General features: G+C 39.1%; 1 protein-coding gene across 1 annotated transcript; it reads left to right on the top strand.

Annotated features, from left to right (window-relative positions):
• The first annotated feature begins 212 nt into the window (after nucleotides 1-212).
• LOC117794659 (cytoplasmic polyadenylated homeobox-like protein 2) lies at nucleotides 213-7279 on the top strand. The gene is made up of 4 exons (XM_071611707.1): nucleotides 213-225; nucleotides 4070-4263; nucleotides 6332-6837; nucleotides 6931-7279. Exons 1-4 carry the CDS (start codon nucleotides 213-215, stop codon nucleotides 7277-7279), a joined length of 1062 nt encoding a protein of 353 aa, XP_071467808.1.
• Nucleotides 7280-18728: the final 11449 nt, after the last annotated feature.

Here is an 18728-nt window from a genome sequence, read left to right as displayed (position 1 = left end):
GAGTCTAGGCTGTAGTGTGGGCGAGGGCGGGGCTGAGTCTGCAGCCCCAGGGAGCCTGTCTGGGCCTGGGGCAAGGGGCGTGGTATGGGTATTGGCATCATTACCCAGGGGTGGAGCAATCTGTGGGCGTGTCTAGCTTGGGGTATATTAGAGGATGCTGCTCCATGGTTCCTAAGTTCACCATGGAGAAAGCTTGAGGAGTAGAGTGCAACATGGCTTCCAAAGGTGAGGTTTTTTAGTGGAGGGTTGTTATGATATTTCGTGGTAGGGTGCGGACTGCATGCAGGAGATTTCTTATAAAATTTAGAGGTATTTGGAAATATTTCCAAGCCAAACCATATATTTGGTAGTCCCACTTAAAACACACACACACACACACACAAATTAAGCGGCATGCCTAGAAGACGTGCAGCATGGGTGAATGGATGTAGTTCGATTGGCCAGGTACTGCTCTGGGTTGAGGTCCAGGGATAAGTTCTTTGGGTTCTCATTCTCTTTCTCCTTTCCTGTGGGATGAAGTATTAGCCAGGCATGGTGTGTGCGTGCCTATCATCCCAGCTATGTGGGTAGCTGAGGTGGGAGGATCCTGACTTCATGGCCAGTCTAGGAGATTTTAGATATTAATAGGCACAGAGGTGGTAAAGGGCCCAGAGTGAAGAGAAAAATAAAATCAAATCAACAGGATAGGCTGGGGTGTGGCTCCTCAGCAGAGTGCTTGCCCAGCAGGCAGGAGCCCTTATGCATGAAGCCTTGGTTCTTTCTGGCTTCCTCCAGCACAAAACAAATCAAATGCCAACCAAGACATGGGCATAGCTTAAAGTTAGGGTACTTGCCTAGCATGTCCCAGGTCCTGAGTTAGATCTCCAGAACCCAAGAATGAGGGAGGGGCGAGAAAATATACTAGAAGAATTTAATGAGTGATCCTGGGGATTGTTTATCAAGTTCAGTTTTTTTTTTTTTAAATATTCTGTGGAATTTAGAAATAAATTTAGAAATAAATTGGATAGGGGCTGGGGATGTGGCTCAGGCGTTAGTGCGCTCACCTGGCATGTGTGCGGCCTGGGTTCGATCCTCAGGACCACATACAAACAAAGATGTTGTGCCCGCCGAAAACTAAAAAATAAATATTAAAAAATACTCTCTCACTCCTTCTCTCTCTCTCTCTCTCTTTAAAAAAAAAAAAGAAATTGGATAGTGGAAGAGATTTAGGCACATTATTTTGTGTGCAGAGTGGACGTTCAAAAGTCTTTGTTGTAGTTTTGATTTCTTTTTGTCGATGATCCCTTGCTGAAAGGTGAAGGCTGTGGGTTCAGCTGTAGCTGTCTTGCAAGTTACATGACCCTCCTCCCAAGTGTACATAGTGGACTCAGGAGTCCACTGGGCACATGGTCTCAGAGGAAAAAATGTTCAGGAACCTCCCCCTCCCCCCAAAACAACAACAGTGTTGAATTACTGCAGTCTGTATGGGATGTGAATTTCTCCACGAAGCCATCATGGATCTCAGGGAAGTAGGCACCAGAGGCCCTGCTTCTACCCATGGGGCTATTGCAGTTCACAGGATGATATCTTTGGTTGCTGTTTTTACTACTGAGCTTTGACTTCCAAACCCTCACGTTTTTCAAACAATTGAAGGACGAACATTTGCTTTTCAGAAAATCTGAAACTTTTGTATATGAGTTTTTGGGTGAGGAGTGGGATGAACCAGACCAGAAGCTTTTCTGAAAACTTGGCTGTGCTCATCTGGACCCTCCAAGTGTGAATAGGTGATTTTGTTGTTGTTGTTTTTAAATTTTAAATTCCCATTTAGGTGTTGTTTCAATACATTGGGTAATTTGCAATCTCATGTCCAGTACCTCATGCTGCACATCTTTGATGGTTCTCTAGAATAAGTGGTTGAAAAGTGGTACTGCTTAGGAAAAGCTGAAGAAACTTTCTGTCTCCTAGGTCCCATTATTAAAAGCATTGCTTCCTTTACTCTTGTCAGCAGCCTCTTCTAGACAGGGAGAAGCCTCAAATGTACTCTCCTTAGCTCACCATGATGACTAAATACTATGTTCAAAATTTTTTTTTCTATATAAAATTGTTTTTTGCTCCATAAGATATAACTGAATATACCTGTATTTTAAGAGGAATTGAATTCCTCATATTAAAATAAACAAAAAAAAAAAAAAAAAAAAAAGCAACGTTTCCAATCTGGCATTGCTTAATGGTGAGCATTTTTTCTGAGAAACATATGAGGAGATTTTTCTTGTGTAGACATCATAGAGTGACTTACAAAATCTAATATAACTCTGATGTCAATAGTAACTCAATGATATGCCATGAGGCATCAGCATCATATATCCAGTCCATCCTTGGCCACAACATTGTTATGTGGTTTATGGCTGATAGAAAATCGCTCTGGGCTCAATCTGACTGGAATGGAGTCAGTGTTGAAGCCCCTGAAGTTCGTGTGTGAAAAACGCATGTGCCCTGCAACTTTATTTGTAGGTTGGGCCTTTCAAGCCAAAGAGGCCCCACTTTGAGATTGAATTAAATCTGTTTTCAGGCACAGGTTAGTTATCATATAAGTGACTTTACTTCAAATGTAACCTATGTTTGTGTAAAGTGTACAGATTCATATTTTCCCTTTGGATCTATTTCCTTGAGGTTTTTTTTTTTTTTTTTTCTTTTTTAATTTTAATGAAACAGGTAAAATTTACCCTCACCACCATTTTTAAATGTACACTTCAGTGGCATCACCTACATGTCATTGTCCTGTAACCATTTCCAGCAAGTCTCCACAGAGTTCTTTTAACCTTATAGAACTGATACTTTGTGACAATTAAAGCACACCCCCCCCCAGAACCCCCTCTCCAGTCCCTGAGGACTATCATTGTACTTTTATCCCGATGACTTTGACTCCTCTAGGTACCTCATACAGATGATATTGCTGGATAATATAGTAATTTTTAATTATTTTTGAGCAATGACCATACTTTTTTTCCATTGTAGCTACACCATTTTGTCTTCCCACCCACAGGGCATCAGGGGTTCCAGTTCCTCTGCTCCTCCTCTGCAGTAGTTTTGTTTTGCTTATTTGCTTTGTGGATAGTAGCATTGGTTATCGGAGTGAGGTTTGATTTTCCTGTGAATTTGAATTTGGCTTTCTTAATGATTTGTAAGGTTGACCATCTTTTCACAGGCTTAATGACAATTTAATTAAATTAGTTGGAGAAATATCTATTCCAATCCAATGCCCACTTTAGAGATATGGTTCTTTATGTCTATTATCAATGCTCTCTCAGGTGTGGTTTTCAAAGGGATTCACCTGTTCCACAGATTGTCCTTTCACTTTCTTCCTTGTGTCCATTCATGCACAGTTTTTATTTAGTTATAGTGTAATAATTTTTTTGTTTGTGCTTTTGATGATATATCTATGAAATCATTGTCAAATTCAATATCATGAAACATTCTCCCAAGTTTCTTTTTGAGGCAAGTTTTTTTTTGCATTTTTCTAGCTTTATTTATAATTCTTTGAATTTTGAGTTAATATTTCCCTATTGGATAAAAGGTCCAACTCTATCCTTTCCATGTGGATATCCAGTATTCTCAGGACCAGTTGTTAAATTTAATTTCTTTTGAATCAGAAATGAATGTCTCATTTTTGTGTTCTATGGAAGAATGATAAATACTTGTCACAACCCAATGCTTTCTTTCTACTTTATATAATCTTATTCATCCCCTAATCTTCCACCAACCATTTAAAGTATTGGTTATCAGATAGATATGAGCTGGTTTATCTGTATTTTCTCAATTATTGTTATGACATAACATTTTTTATTTGTCTCTTTTTATATATTTTGAATTTTGGCTAGACTAAAATTCTTCTCTACCATTCAGATTATAATCTCATCTTCTCCTCATATTTTTTAAGGATCAGCAGTTAATCCATTTTTGTGTTATTAACATGAATAAGTTGTGAGGCAGAGCTCTGCATTTTTAAAATCTTGGTGAACAAATAATATTTTTTTCCTCTGGATTCTACTGGCAATCCTCAATCTTTTTCTTTCTGTTTCTGCACTTTTAGCATCTTCAGTTGAAGATAGTCCTATGGAAGTAGAAGAAACAAAAAAGGAAAAAGGGTTAGGAAAACCGCGGCACAAATTTACAAAACATGACTTGGAGATTCTTAATCGATCATTTGAACAGAATTCCTACGCAGATTTTGGGACCCAGCAAGAGCTGGCCAAGCAAATGCATTGCTCCATCAGCTCAATCAACGTAAGTCAAAATTTGGAAAACTTGCATGAACATATCTTTTTTTATATAATGCAGTAAATACAACGAGTCTTTGAAAATGTCTCATGTCATTTCTTCACATAGGATATTGTTGATCTTTGTCACAGTTTCATTTCAGTGTGGGAGTGAATTTATTATGTTACTTTTATGAAAAAATCAACAACCGTGAGGCAACTTTGGGAGTAGGCACCCATTAACATGCTCAGGAATTATTCAGAATAGGAACTGTGCCAGTTTTTGATCATGGTGCTGTCTATGGAATTATGGAAAACTGGGAAGATTGGATATTTTAAAGTTGGGACAAAGAGTTTGCAGAGATGTTGAGTATTAAGTGATAAGATTTAAGGATGGGACTTCAATTTGTCCTGATTTGTTTTTTGGCAGAGACATTGGAGGATTTTATTTGCAAACTGCTCACTATTGTATGCCAATCTAACTCCCAAGAGGTGATCACCCAAGGTGCAGGAGAAAGACTTGGTTCAATTATGTCCCACATGTGTCACCTCATAGCATTAGTAGGCACTTTGTAGCCATTTGGGACATGAATCAATATTTTGTTTTGGGAATCTCTGATATGATGATTTTTGTGAATTATTGTTTATGCTGCACAAAGTTTCACTGTATTGGCATTGTCCTAATGTATAGTGAATTGGGTTTGCATATATCTCTCTTCTATCAATATCCAATGCTTATTGAAAATATTTGTTGTCTGAGACTAGGAGAACATTTTCTTAAAGAAAATAGGAAAGGGAATGTAATAACAGTGTTGCAAAATAAAGGAATAGCAAATTCTCTGTCAGCTATGAATTTATTGTATTTCAAATGTTCCATGAAATGGAAACATTTCAAACATCCTGCAAATCAATGATGCTATACTAAGAAGTAGAAAATCATAACCGATAATGTCAGGGAGAGGAACTGGTTTGAAAAGCAGTGCAACAGTTTAGAATAAGCCCATGTGATGTGGAAGCAAGCATGGTCAGGGAGAGGATCCTCGGGAGTCTGGAAATGAGAAAGGGAGCACCTGCCTTTTGGTCTCATCATTTTGAACCCACCTGCTAACTGTTGAAAAATGATGGATGCTCACACCTTATTTTCTTTGTGTTTAATTGCGTTGGAAGGGAAAATGAGAACATGCATTTAGAAGAACCAGTTTTGTTATGTAGAGTTATAATTTTAAACCTCCTAAGTGGGGATCAAAGATTTTCCTAGATGTTAACCTAAATTCATCCTGATTGGGAGAAGGGTTTCAGGAGTGATCAAATATCAAAATGCTTCCAGACACTCTTGACTGTGAGCCTCTGCAACCCTAGCTAATTAAGTTACCTATTCTAGAAAGCATTTTGTCATTTTTAAACACATACCTCAAAGCTTTGTGGACTATGGCTGGCATTGCAATTATTGTGAATTGATGCAGGAGAAAAAAATGTAGACTAGAGTTGTTCTATTCGATTGTTAGGATCACATCTATAATACACTGTCCAGTTTTGACAAACTTTTGTTTGTTCTGTTTATGGCTTTTAAATGCAACAAATTCATGAATAACCTTACAGGATATGGAGTCATGAATGGGTGTTGATGGGGCAGCTTGGGAAAAATCAAGAGGTTGTGTGAAAGTGTGCAGGGCACCTGGGGCTCTCCTAGGTTGCAGAGAGGTTGTGGGGAGACTTTGAAAAGCCTGTGTTCACATGGACAGAATGGTTTGGTTAGATACTGGGAAGAGTTGGGAGTTTGGAATTGTGCACTGTTCATAACCTCCACAATAACCTCCATGGTTCAGCCCAGAATAGATTGCCTTTAGTGTGTCTACCCCAGGCCAATGAGCAAGTCAGTAATAATGCTGAAGCTAAGATTTAGTATAAAATATTTTATTGAAAATAATTTCTTTCTTTTTAGATTTGGTTTCAAAATAAAAGATGCAGACTCTGACTCAAAGAGAAACAGAGAGCGGTTGTCACCAGAAGGAGACATGAGTTCCCTGTTTTAGGTCACCAGGAGGCCCAGATGCAATATGACAACAGCCACTGCACAGCCTTCTTGCCTCCAGCAGGCTCCACAGGGAAACGCTGGCTCCTTTCCTGTGGAGACACGGGGACTCCCCCGTGAAGAGAATGGCTCCTGTGACACTTTTGTGTTAGATGGACAGCAAGTTGCTAGAGAGCAGCCCAGTTCCCCAAAGCAGCAGGTCTGGGGTGAGGGCTATGAACTATTTGATGGCTTGCCTTTGCCCTGTGTCAATAGTGCACAGGGAAAGATGCAGCAGCAGCAGGACATGGACCTCTTTGATCTGTGGGGACCACAGCAGCAGAGTGACTGGGGATATTATAATCTACAGCTGCAACAGCCGCAGAGTTATCATGAAAATCTGCCTGTTCAGGACCCACTTCTAATGACTGAGAAGCATGATGTCTTGGGGCAGCAGTTGCCCTCTCTTCTACAAGAGCAGGATGTGGATTCTCAAAAGAATGGAGAGGACTCAAGGTCTCAGATTGAGTGCACATCTACTCCACAAATGGAGTTGAGTGTTCTTCCAGAGCCTTTTGCATTCGATGGACAGCAAGTTGCTAGAGAGCAGCCCAGGTCCCCAAACTAGCAGGTCTGGGGTGAAGGGTATGAACTATTTGATGGCTTGCCTTTGTCCTGTGTCAGTATTGTGCAGGGAAAGATGCTGCAGCAGCAGGACATGGACCTCTTTGATCTGTGGGGACCACAGCAGCAGAGTGACTGGGGATATTATAATCTACAGCAGCAACAGCCCCAGAGTTATCAAGAAAAGCTGCCTGTTCAAAACCCACTTCTAATGACTGAGAAGCATGATGTCTTGGGGCAGCAGTTGCCCTCTCTTCCACAAGAGCAGGATGCGGATTCTCAAAAGAATGGAGAAGACTCAAGGTCTCAGATTGAGTGCACATCTACTCCACAAATGGAGTTGAGTGTTCTTCCAGGGCCTATTGCAATCGACGGACAGCAAGTTGCTAGAGAGCAGCCCAGGTCCTGAAACCAGCAGGTCTGGGGTGAAGGGTATGAACTATTTGATGGCTTGCCTTTGCCCTGTGTCAGTACTGTGCAGGGAAAGATGCTGCAGCAGCAGGACATGGACCTCTTTGATCTGTGGGGAGCACAGCAGCAAAGTGACTGGGGATATTATAATCCATAGCTGCAACAGCCACAGAGTTACCAAGAGAAACTGCCAGTTCAGGACCCAATTCTAATGTCCCCAACTGAGCAGAGGTATGAAACATTTGATGACTTGGCTGAAATTTTAACTGAAGTCCTTGGCATTGAGTTTTAGGGACCTAGAGTCAGAAGTCATCCTGTAGTCATGCTCTCAGGGTCAGAGCAAAGAGTCTCTTGAATGTGCACATAAAGATGCTCAGTGTAGGAAATTTTCTTGAAAACAACAACAAAAACAAACAAACAAAAACTCAAAAAAAAAATTACAAATGCCCTAGAAAATAAAAAAAAAATAATAAAAACAAAAATAAAATAAAATAAAAGCAACTCCCCCAATCCTTCATACATCCCACTTAATCCCAACTAACAACCCTTCCTCACAGCTTCCTGAACTCTCAGTGTCTTCTGGAGGGGTAGCAGTACCCTCTAGTCATAGATCCCTGACTGTGCCTCTCCTAGTGCTCTGGAGAAAGTTGGACTCATGCAGCCACTGCCACAGCAACAGGCACAAAGACAGCACTTGCCAGATTCAAACCAATGTGTGCTTAGGTAGATCCATCTTGCACAGCCTGTCTCACAAATTATCTCCACCTTGGAGATAAGGTCCTCTACAGTGCCTTTGTATGGCAGGGTCTGAAGGTTGCTGCTCTCCTCCCTGAAGCAGAGCAGCATCTTCAGGATATTATAGTCTGCCAGGACAGCCTGGACTCTCTGAAATTTGACAGTGTCATTGGTATCACAATGGATTTTCATGTGTGTCCACCGTCACCAACAAACCAACCAAAACCAAACCAGGACATTATGAAGGAAGACATCTCAGCCAGAATTGCTTGACAAGAATTTACAAGAGTCTGCTGGAATTTAGCCTTTTAGAACAGACTTCTGCAGTGATGGGTGTCCAGAAACTGTCTGTTTAACTTTGAACTTACATCTCTCTTGTTCTTTACTACAGTTGACAAGACTTATTATTTGGAAATATGTGTTGTAGTTCTTTTTACCTTTGCCTTTAAAAATCTCCCCCAGCCCTCAACTCTCCCACTGTGCTCACAGTGAATGTGCCCGGGGTGTACTGTGGCAGGCATGTGCCTGTTGCTGTGTCATTCGATTTCCAATTCACATTCTTGGCAGAATCTTTCTCGGACCATAATTGACTTGGATACCTCCATCCTCCTACATGGGCTACCTTTTGTGTTACATGGACAGCAAGTTGCTAGAGAGCAGCCCAGGTCCCCACTGAAAGCAGAACTTGTACTGAAGCCACAGGTTCAGCTACTGCAACTTCAAGAACTCCTGGAGGCTCCTGCACTGAGATGAGAGCCCCTGTTTGTGAATCCAGAGTGTTCTGACAGTCACCTGGGCATGCAGGTCAATGATATCTGAGGGTGCCCAGGGAGGACTTTGGATATTGTTGATCTGAGTTTTTGAGAGAAACTTCGAAGACAGCGGTATCACTGAACTTTTCACTTGGAACTAGTTTTGCAATTTGGGTCTCTAGGACATAGAACACCTTGAAGTCTTCCACCAGAGAGTTTCCTGTCTCCAACAGCTCCTGTGGTCCCCGCTCTGCAGGATACATCGTTCAGACCACTAGAGGGCACCATTCACACATGCAGCTGGAGATGCTCTTCCTGAATATCCTGTTGACTCCTGGTGTGTTTTGTGTAGAAGCAGGCAAAGGATAGAGTATTTTTTGTCAGTCCTTTTCATTTTGCTATCATTATGTTTGATTACTAAAGAGGCTATACTTGTTCTTGTCATTTAAGCAACACCAGTAGTGACGAAATCTTGCATTTATGGTTTTCCTTTGCCCACCCTCTTGGAACCATTGTGAAGAGTTTCAGATGCTATGTTTGTCATGTATCTCACATTTATTTAAGTGTGAAATTCTGAAATGATATTAAATGACAAAATAAAATGTGTTTTTCTTGCATTTAAAAGGCGTGTAGCATACAAACCTTTATTTTGTAAATATTTTCCTTCATATAATGAGACTGAGAATAGGTGGAAAAATGGCAACTCTAACAGGGGGAATGTCTTATTTGGACAGTCACTTGGAATGTTGATTGAAGTGGCAGATGCCTTGCAATTCTGCTTCTAGATGTTTCCACAGGAAAATGCTATCGTTTCTTATAGAACACTGAATTCCCAGATAAGAAGGCTCACATAAAGTTATCAAGTTAGCTGTGTTAATTTTCTCCCTGCTCCATCTAATAGCTGTGATGAGGCTTATTTAATTTTTTTTTTTTTTGATGGCCTAAGTGTTGAATCAGGGGTCTTCTCCACGTAGCTAGTTTGCCAACCCTCTTTATTTTTGGAGACACAGAGTTGCTTATGTGGTTTTGAATTTGTGACCCTCCTTCTTAAGCCTCCAGAGTTGTTGGAATTATAGGTGTTGTCCACTTTACCAGAATTATTTCTTGGTTTTGGAGTTTCAGTACCAAGTCAGTGACCATGAATTTCTCATACTTGGTTGGACATTCCACAGTAGTTTAGCTCAGTGGGAAATTATCAAAGAATACTTAAATCCACAAGAATTCTTATAGCTCAAAGTTAGGGATTGGTTGCCTATTACTATGAATTTAGGATTAGAAACACACACACACACACACACACACACTTTGATTTCTTGTATGTTAGAGCACAAAGTAATAAAGTATAAAATGCAAAACATCAAACCCTCCCTGTCACTAATTTCCTCTGCTCAATAATTCCAGTTCAGTTCCCACAGCATGGTGGACACTTCCTATTTCCTGTCTACATATTCCCTGTATTTTTAGTATGTATGGAGAAAAAATATAAACATGGTATCAAATAATAAGTATTTTGGTTTTAAATTCATGTCTACATGAGTCCTAGCATTGAACCTTGGGAGATAACTAAAAATTTGGAAAAAGTTTAGGAAAATGAGTACACATAAATCTACTTTATTCCATGTAGGAGCTGCAAAGTATCCTGTGGATGGGTATACCATTGTTTATTCACACAGTGCCCTGTTTATGGACAAAGGGACTGTTTCTTTTTTCCCCAATATAAAACATGCTTCAAGAACATACTTGTGTATATATCATTTTAACAGTTTCATGTATTTATTTATTTAGGTACCGTGGATTAAACCCAGAGACGTTCCATCACTGAGCTATATCCACAGTCCTTTTTAAGTTTTTATTTTGAGACAGGGTCTCACTAAGTTGCAGAGTTGTCTGCCCCTGAACTTGCAATCCCTTGCCCCAATCTCTGGAATAAGTGAGATTACCAGCATGTGTCACAGTGCCTGGCCTCCTGTATTTTAGTAGCAAATTTATAAAAACAGCACAGAAGATGGACAGTATTAAAAATCTGCACTAGCATGTAGGTCAACTCCGAAAGGCATAGTGAGTGAAATCCACTGTACCATCAAAATTCAATAAACAACATTTAGTGGCTGTCAGGAAGAAGTTAACTTAGATTTTTAAAAATCTAAAAGCTGCCATGGTCCAAAAAAAGTAAAAAAAAAAAAAAAAAAGCAGACCTTTATGATCATTATATAGTTGAATCGCCAAAGGTTATTCACTGAAACATTTTGATCTTACTTAACATTTATGTAAAAAATTCACACGCAAATAAAAATGGAAAAGCTGCCAATACCTGATTCCTCTCCCCTACTTTTCTACTTATAATCATCCACTGAGGCACCTTTTGACACCATGGGGACAGAGGGGATGTTTAACATCAGACCTACCAAGAGTGGTTTGGTTTGTTGTTTTTGAGATGCTGTGGATCAAACCCAGGGCCTTGTGCATGGGTGGCTTTCACACAGCTACACACTCACACCCAGCCCCAGAGTAGGTTCTTATGAAAGTTCTCCATGTATCAGAGTGCTATTTGGAGGTCATTTGGCATAACTACTGTATGTTTGCCATGGATCGCACAGATTGTACTTGTGTCTTCTAAAAAGACACCCAGAGAGTCTTCAATGGCTTCCCACAAAGCGGGATACCTGACCTCTAGAAGCACAAATCTGTTTTTAAATCGGAGCACTTTCTCACACCAGATGCTGGAAGAGGAGTTAATGAATCTGAAATTTAGTGGCCAAACTAGATGTCGGAGCACCACAACACAGGGCCTGTAACTCTGAGTTTTCATAGTGTCTACACTAGAGGGCGCTCCTTACAAGCGATTTTTGTAGCCAATGACTAGGGCGTTTTACCACTTGTGGATTTGGGGGTAGTGGTCTTTGGTGGAGGACTCCTTTTGAGACTTTCTTTCTCCCTCCTACTGGAGGTCAGTGCACTTGAGGAAGTGCAGGCTTTAGAGGGGGAGGGTGGCTGTAAATACCATGTTTCTTTTCTTTTCTTCTCCCTCTTTCTCCCTCCCTTCCTTCCTTCCTTCCTTCCTTCCTTCCTTCCTTCCTTCTTCCTTCCTTCCTTCCTTCTCTCTCTCTCTCTCTCTCTCTCTCTCTCTCTCTCTCTCTCTCTCTCTCTCTCTCTTTCTTTCTTTGTTTTTCCCCTGTGCTGGGGATTGAACCCATGGCCTGCATGTGCTAGGCAAGTGTTCAACCACTGAACCACATTCTCAGTCTCCATATTCATATATTCTGGAAAGGCTAGATTCCTGGCAGGGCAATCACAGAATGAGGGTACTTTTATTTTTTGTCCCTAAGGCAAACACTTCCCCCAACTCTCACTAAACCACAGATGAGCCAGTGCACTCCCAACTATCACATCACTCTCTGCTTCAGAATAGTGCTGGAGGAGGTGTCATTTATATAAAATACTTCTGGAGTGGCAGGACCTGAGGTCACAGACCCAAGTGTCCAGGGCTGTTCCCCAACACCTATTTTTTTTTTAAATAAAACCATACTGTGCTACAAAATGGTATATTCTTGTTGGTTTTATTTAGTTGCTGTTATTTAGAAGTGAGATTGGGTTGCATTTGCCTACTCAAATACTTTTCTATTTCCCCCTTTTCTTTGTATATTCTGATTATTAATGTAAATGTCTTTTATTGGTGCTGGCAATGTTTTCCCTAGACCTCCCTTTGACTATCTTTTTTGGTGTCTTTGCTCGGGAAGTTCAGATATTAGGTAGCCAAATTTCTCAAAATTTTCCTTTATGACTTCTAGAGTTTACAATTTGCTTATGATACCACACTTCAAAATTATAATTTTTTTCCATTATTTTCTCCAAGTACTTTTAAATTTTATTAAACATTTAATCTCTATTCTGTTTACAATTTTTCTGTGGTTTTGAAGAAAGAAAAATATTTCTAACTTATTTTTTTTTTCAAATGGACATCTAAATATCCTTCTGCTCTATTGTATAATCTATCCTTTAGCTCCTAATTTTCTTTCCTTCTTTCTTTTTGTATTAGGGATTTAAGACAAGGGTAATTTACCAATGAGCCACGTCCCTACATCCCTGAGACTTTGCTGTAGAGAATGGGGAATGGCAAGAACTTTCCAGACAGAGGACATAGAAAAAGGCTGAATTTATGGAGTGCTTGAGGAATTGAAAGAAGTCCAGTTTGCTTTTAGTACACACAGCAATAAGAAGGCAGAAATCAAATCAGAAAGAAAAGCAGAGACTCAATCCTTGCTATAAATTACTCTTAAATTTTATCTTAAGGGCAATAATAAACATATATTAAGTGATCTTATTCTTTTCTATCATTTCAGAAAATAAAAGCATATAATAGAGAAAAAAAAGAAAAAGAAAAGAGGGGAATGATAGACCCAGCCTGATTTCTCCTAAAATTGGGAGCCATCTTGCCACAAAGCCATAAAAAGCTAATTTCTGATTTACTAAAAATTACTAGAAATTCTGAAACTGCTTGGAATGCCTGCCCTGCCTTGAACTCACCCATGCCTGGCTCTCTCTGAGCAGATAGCAGCCCTCTCTGAAACTTTAATGATGCCTCACAAATCCTGTCCTTTTCTGGCCAGATAACAACCCTCTCTGAGGCTCTAATGACTTTCACAAATTCTGATGTCGGGGCCAGCAAAAATGTAAACTAACATTTGTGTTATGCTCGTCAGAGTTTTGTCATCTGCAACCCCCACTTTGTATAACTTTCTGGGCTATAAAGCTGGGCTGCAAGAAACCTGTGGCTGCTGTCTTGTTCCTGTGTTTTTTTCTGGGAGAGGCAGCCCAGCTGGTCAAAATAATAAGCTTGCTTTAGTTTGATTTTAACTGGAGTCAGTGGTCTTTTCTTGCATCCTGGTCTAACAATTTCCTCAAAGTTGGTGAGGCTGGCTTTGAACTCAATTTCTGGTGTCTCAGCCTTACAAACTGTTGTATTACAGGCATGTGCCATCACCTCTGGCAAGTGTGTTCAATTCAGAAAATATCTTTGTTACTTCAATATAAAGTTTTTGCAAAATCTTCATCTCTTGGTCTAAATCTCATGCAACCCTCATTTCAACTCAGGTGTTACAAAGCCTCATTAAAAAAAAAAAAAATAGAACAACTCTGAACAAGCCCACCCGCTTCTTCTTCCAGACCATATTGCATAAGCATGATGATAACCCTTTCATGACTGAAAACATCTCTAATCCAGGAGGTGAAGGGATTATTGTCACCCCACCTACCTAGGAGCACAGTGGAAGGGAGTGAAGTGACCTGCCCAAGGGTTACCCCATGCAGAGAGAGAGAGAGAGTAGGACTGCAGAGCTGTTGGGGGTTAATCCAGCTAGCCATCTTTCCTTTTAGAATTCTCCACCTAGTTAATGTCCTCTAGGGATTTCCCACCAAGGTTAAGGGCGAGAATTAAACTCTAAAACCTAAGGCTTGCCTTGTTTGTAATTAACATTTACCCTATGCATTGTTTGAAAACATATTTTATAAAGATCAAATCATGTCCTTCAAACAGATATAAAATGAACACTTTCTAGGGATTTTCACTGAATCAATGAGAAAACATGGCAGATTATAATTGACTCAAAGGAGAAGTCAAAAAGCACAGATCTATATAAAGCAAAGGAAAGTTAAAGCAGAATCCCAGATAGAGCTCAAATAATCTTCTTCAATGGTCAGAAAGGAAACAGCTGAACCTGTCTGCTACAGTAGAATATACCTGTGTAGAGATGAGGGTTATTTTGCCTTGCTATTAGATATCTATATTTTGCAGAATTGCAAAATAGCTTCCATGAAATCAAAACCAGATAAGGTGGAAAGATATGCTGTAGACAATGCTTCTTTTGACTTCAATGTGGAAAGAAATATTGAAAAAAAAAAACGCATTTATTCACAAGCAATTCATCAGTAATCCTATCAAAGAGGTTTAATGTTTCTGGCACCTGTGTTTATAAGGTAGAGTCATAAAGTTTTTGTGATTTTCAATGGGCTTTTCTTGATGAGCTCAGCTATCATTAGTTTTATTCCACAACCTTATTTGTTTGGTGGTACTGGAGATTGAACACAGGGACACTTAACAAATGAATCTACATCCTCATCCATTTTTTATAGTTTACTTAGAGACAGGGTCTCCCTAAATTGCTTACAGCCTCTCTAAATTGCTGAGATTGGCTTTGAATTTGCTATCCTTCTGCCTTAGTCTCTGGAGCTTGGGATTACAGGCATGCACCACCACATCAAGCCTTTTATTCCACCTTTAGGGCTGATTTGAGGATGGTGAAAATCCAAAACTGTTCAGTGTGAACCCTTACTTTAGAGCCATGGGTGCTTGAGAAATAACAGTTGTTTTCCTCTTTCAAGGGGACATTTAAGAATAAAACTAGAAAGTGACAGGAACTGTAAAGAATTTAGCTCTGTCCTCAGTGAGAAATTTTATTTTATTAAATAATGAAGGGCATAATAAAATCAATGTAAAAGTTAGAAAATTATTCTGGTGAAACACACCCAGAATCTTTCAACATAGATAAGTTACATTGAAAAAACAAAACCCTTTGTATCATAGCTGAAGATGGCAAATAGCAAATCAAGGAAATGAGGCCATCAAAATTACACAAAGTTTTCTAAGATTTCTAAAGTATTGTGTAGTGTAAAAAAGTGTATGATATGTTTTTAAAGACTTTTTTTTGTTTTTATTTGTAGATGAGCACAATACCTTTATTTGATTTATTTATGTGGTGCTGAGGATTGAACCCATGTGTATGTGAGACAAGAGCTCTACCACTGAGTCACAAATCCAGGCCTGTATAATATATTTTGTTTATTTATTTGGTACTAGGGACTGAACCCAGGGGCACTTTACCACTGAGCTAAATCCCATCCTTTCTTAATTTTTTTTTTTTTTTTTTTTTTTATTTTGAGACAGGCCTCACTAAATTGCTGAGGGTGGCCTCCAACTTGTGAACTTCTTGCCTCATGCTCTCCAGTAGCAAGGATTATAGGCATGTACCACCTGGAGTGGTTTTGCATATGATGCATTTTGTAAGCATTGCATGTTATCTGTTATAAATATTATTATACACTGTGTTAATTTTGTATGATAAAATTCATAGTGTGATAAAAACAACTTTTCATAATATTTTTAACATTTGTCATCATATTTAACCCATTTCAGACTCAAGTAGTATAAACAAATCAAATTAAATTTATTTTATTAAATTAAAATTTTCCTGGGCTGGTGATTGAACCCTTGGCCTTGCTCTTGCTGGGTAAGTGCTCTCCTACTGAGCCATATTTCTGGCCCTACAACTTATTTTAAATTCTTCATTATGCTTTTTCATATTCTATAACAAAATGACTCTTTCCTTAGGACTAATTTCATTCTTTTTACAATTTCTTTTTATGGTACTAGAATTAACCAATCGAGATGTATTTCGAGGGAGAGCTTGGTGTTTGTCTCCTTTAGGGTGAGGTTAATGCATTCTACCTTGCCTGAAGAGGTGGGATGATACAGGGTTTGTAGATTCCAGAGAATGTGGAGAGCCCCAGCAATGCATTGTGTGATTTGAGAAGCAGGAGGATCTCAAGTTTGAGGCCAACTTTGTTGGACTTTGTCTCAAAAAGAAAGAAAGAAAGAAAAGAAAGAAAGAAAGAAAGAAAGAAAGAAAGAAAGAAAGAAAGAAAGAAAGAAAGAAAGAAAGAAAGAAAGAAAGAAACGGTTGGAATGAAGCTCTATGGTAAAGCCAGTGGAACAGCTACTGGGTATATCTGTTAACTTTCTGAAAAAATACTGAAAACCCAAGCCACTGGAGGGAGAGAGATGTGTGATAAAAAAAGGTGGGGGGGCTACTACTGCCATTTTTCTTCTTTGGTATGCCTCACACCTGTGTGTGTGTGTGTGTGTGTGTGTGTATGTGTGTGTGAGTGTGTGTATGTGTGTGTTTGTGTGTTCTTACTTTGTTCTTACAGCTTTAACTTGGTTTTTTTTTTTTTTTTTCCTTTTGATACTGGCATGTTTTGACTCTCTTCCATTTGCTTTCAGGTCAATTCTGTGTATATTTTTTTAATGGAAAAGAAAAAAAATGTTACAATAATTTATTTTCATCTTATTAATAACTCTAGTCTCATAAAATCTCTATTCCCTTACAGTTCTATCCCCCATTTTAGACTGTCATTTTTCTTTCTTTCTATTTTTTTTTGTTTGTTTATGTGCTGGGGATTGAACCCACAGCTGCTCTACCACTGAGCTACATGCCCAGCCTTTTAGCTTTTTCTATTTTGAGTGTGATCCAGTGGAAGAGTCCTTGCCTAGCATGCCTGAGGCCCTGGCTTCAATTCTCAGTACCACCAAACAAACAAAGCCCCCATACAAACACTTGGAGAGTCCTTGGCACCGGTGTTTTAAGACTGCCATCCTGTTGGATAGGGGTTAGGAAAAGGTCATGTAAACATCCTGCAAAAACATCAGTATCCTTTATTTGATTGTTGTGTTGAACAGCAAGCTCACTTTGAACTTCATATTATAGAGCAAAAAATGAAGGTAGTCATAAAACATCAATACTTGTATCATCTGAAGGCCTACTCCCTAGTTCATTTAATCTTATTCCTTCCCTACTCTACTGAAACCACTTAAAGTGTTGGGTGTGAGATTGATGTGAGTTGATTCATTTGTACTTTCTCAGTTACTAATATGGCTGAGCATTGCATTAGTCACTTTCTTTATATTTTTGAATTTTTGTTAGACCAAAATACTTTCCCACCCTGCAGATCATCATATAATGGTATCCTCATATTTTTAAAGATAGACCCTTAATAATTTTTTTTTTACTATGAATTAAGTGTGAGGCAGAGCTCCACCTTTATAAAATCTTAGTCAACAAATAATTTTTTCTTTCTATGGATGCCTCTAGTATTCTTAAATTTTATTCTTTATGTTACCATCTTTCTCAGCATCTTCAGTTGAAGATAGTCATGAGGAAGCAGGAGAAACAAATCAAGAAAGAGGAAAAGGAAAACCATGGCTCAAATTTACAAAACATGATGTGGAGATTCTTAATCGATCATTTGAACAAAATCCATACCCAAATTTTAGGATCCGGGAGGAGCTGGCCAAGCAAATGCATTGCCACATATGTGAAATCAATGTAAGTCCAAAGTCCAAAATTTACATGAAGATATCTTTTTGTAGATGACACAGATAATAGAATTTTTATAAAGTTTCATTTCAGGTGGTCTGGATGTGAGAAAAGGAGCACCTGACTTTTGGTTTAATTTTTGTATCCTACTTGCTAACTTCTCAGTCACCATTGACAAATTATGGAATCTTGCACCTCATCTTTCTGTTATAATTATGTTGGAAAGAGAAAATGAGAACGTGTTTTGAGAGGTCCCAGTTTTTATGTGTAGTGACAATTTTAAAAATCTTAAGCATGTTTGGAAGATCATTTCCAGCTCTTAACCTAAAGCTATTGTGAACTTGGGGATGGGTTCCAGGAATGATCAAATATCAAAAGGCTTACAGACACTCTTGTCTGTGCCCCGCTACAACCCTAGCTCATTGAGTTGCATAATCAAAAAAGCATTTTCTCATCTCCATACTCTCACCTCTAAACTCTGGGGATTATGGCTGGCATTGCAGGTATCCTCAATTGATGCAGGAGAAAAACATGAAGACTAGAGTTGTTCAGTGCAGTTGTTCAAATCACGTGTACAATGCCCTGCCAAGTTGTGACAAAAGCTTGCTTGTACTGTATGTGTATTTTAAATGCAATAAATTTAAGAATATTCTTACAATACACTGAGTCATGACTGTATCTTGATGGTGCAGCTTGAGAAAAATTAAGAAGTTGTGGGAATGTGTGTAGGGCAGCTTGGGATTTGTTCATTCTAAATTCAGTAGTTGCAGAGAATTTTCTGGGAAACTTTGAAAAGCCTGGGTTCTCATGG

Source organism: Marmota flaviventris, chromosome 4, assembly GCF_047511675.1.
Source record: "Marmota flaviventris isolate mMarFla1 chromosome 4, mMarFla1.hap1, whole genome shotgun sequence".
Classification (NCBI taxonomy): domain Eukaryota; kingdom Metazoa; phylum Chordata; class Mammalia; order Rodentia; family Sciuridae; genus Marmota; species Marmota flaviventris.
The sequence above is the reverse complement of the archived record's forward strand: the minus strand, read 5'-3'. Positions and strand labels throughout refer to the sequence as shown.

Coding starts and splice junctions, on each gene's coding strand:
- LOC117794659 (XM_071611707.1), top strand. Junction 4,264..6,331: donor GCTCCATCAGCTCAATCAAC/GTAAGTCAAAAT, acceptor TGCCTCCAGCAG/GCTCCACAGGGAAACGCTGG. Junction 6,838..6,930: donor CCTTTTGCATTCGATGGACA/GCAAGTTGCTAG, acceptor GTCCTGTGTCAG/TATTGTGCAGGGAAAGATGC.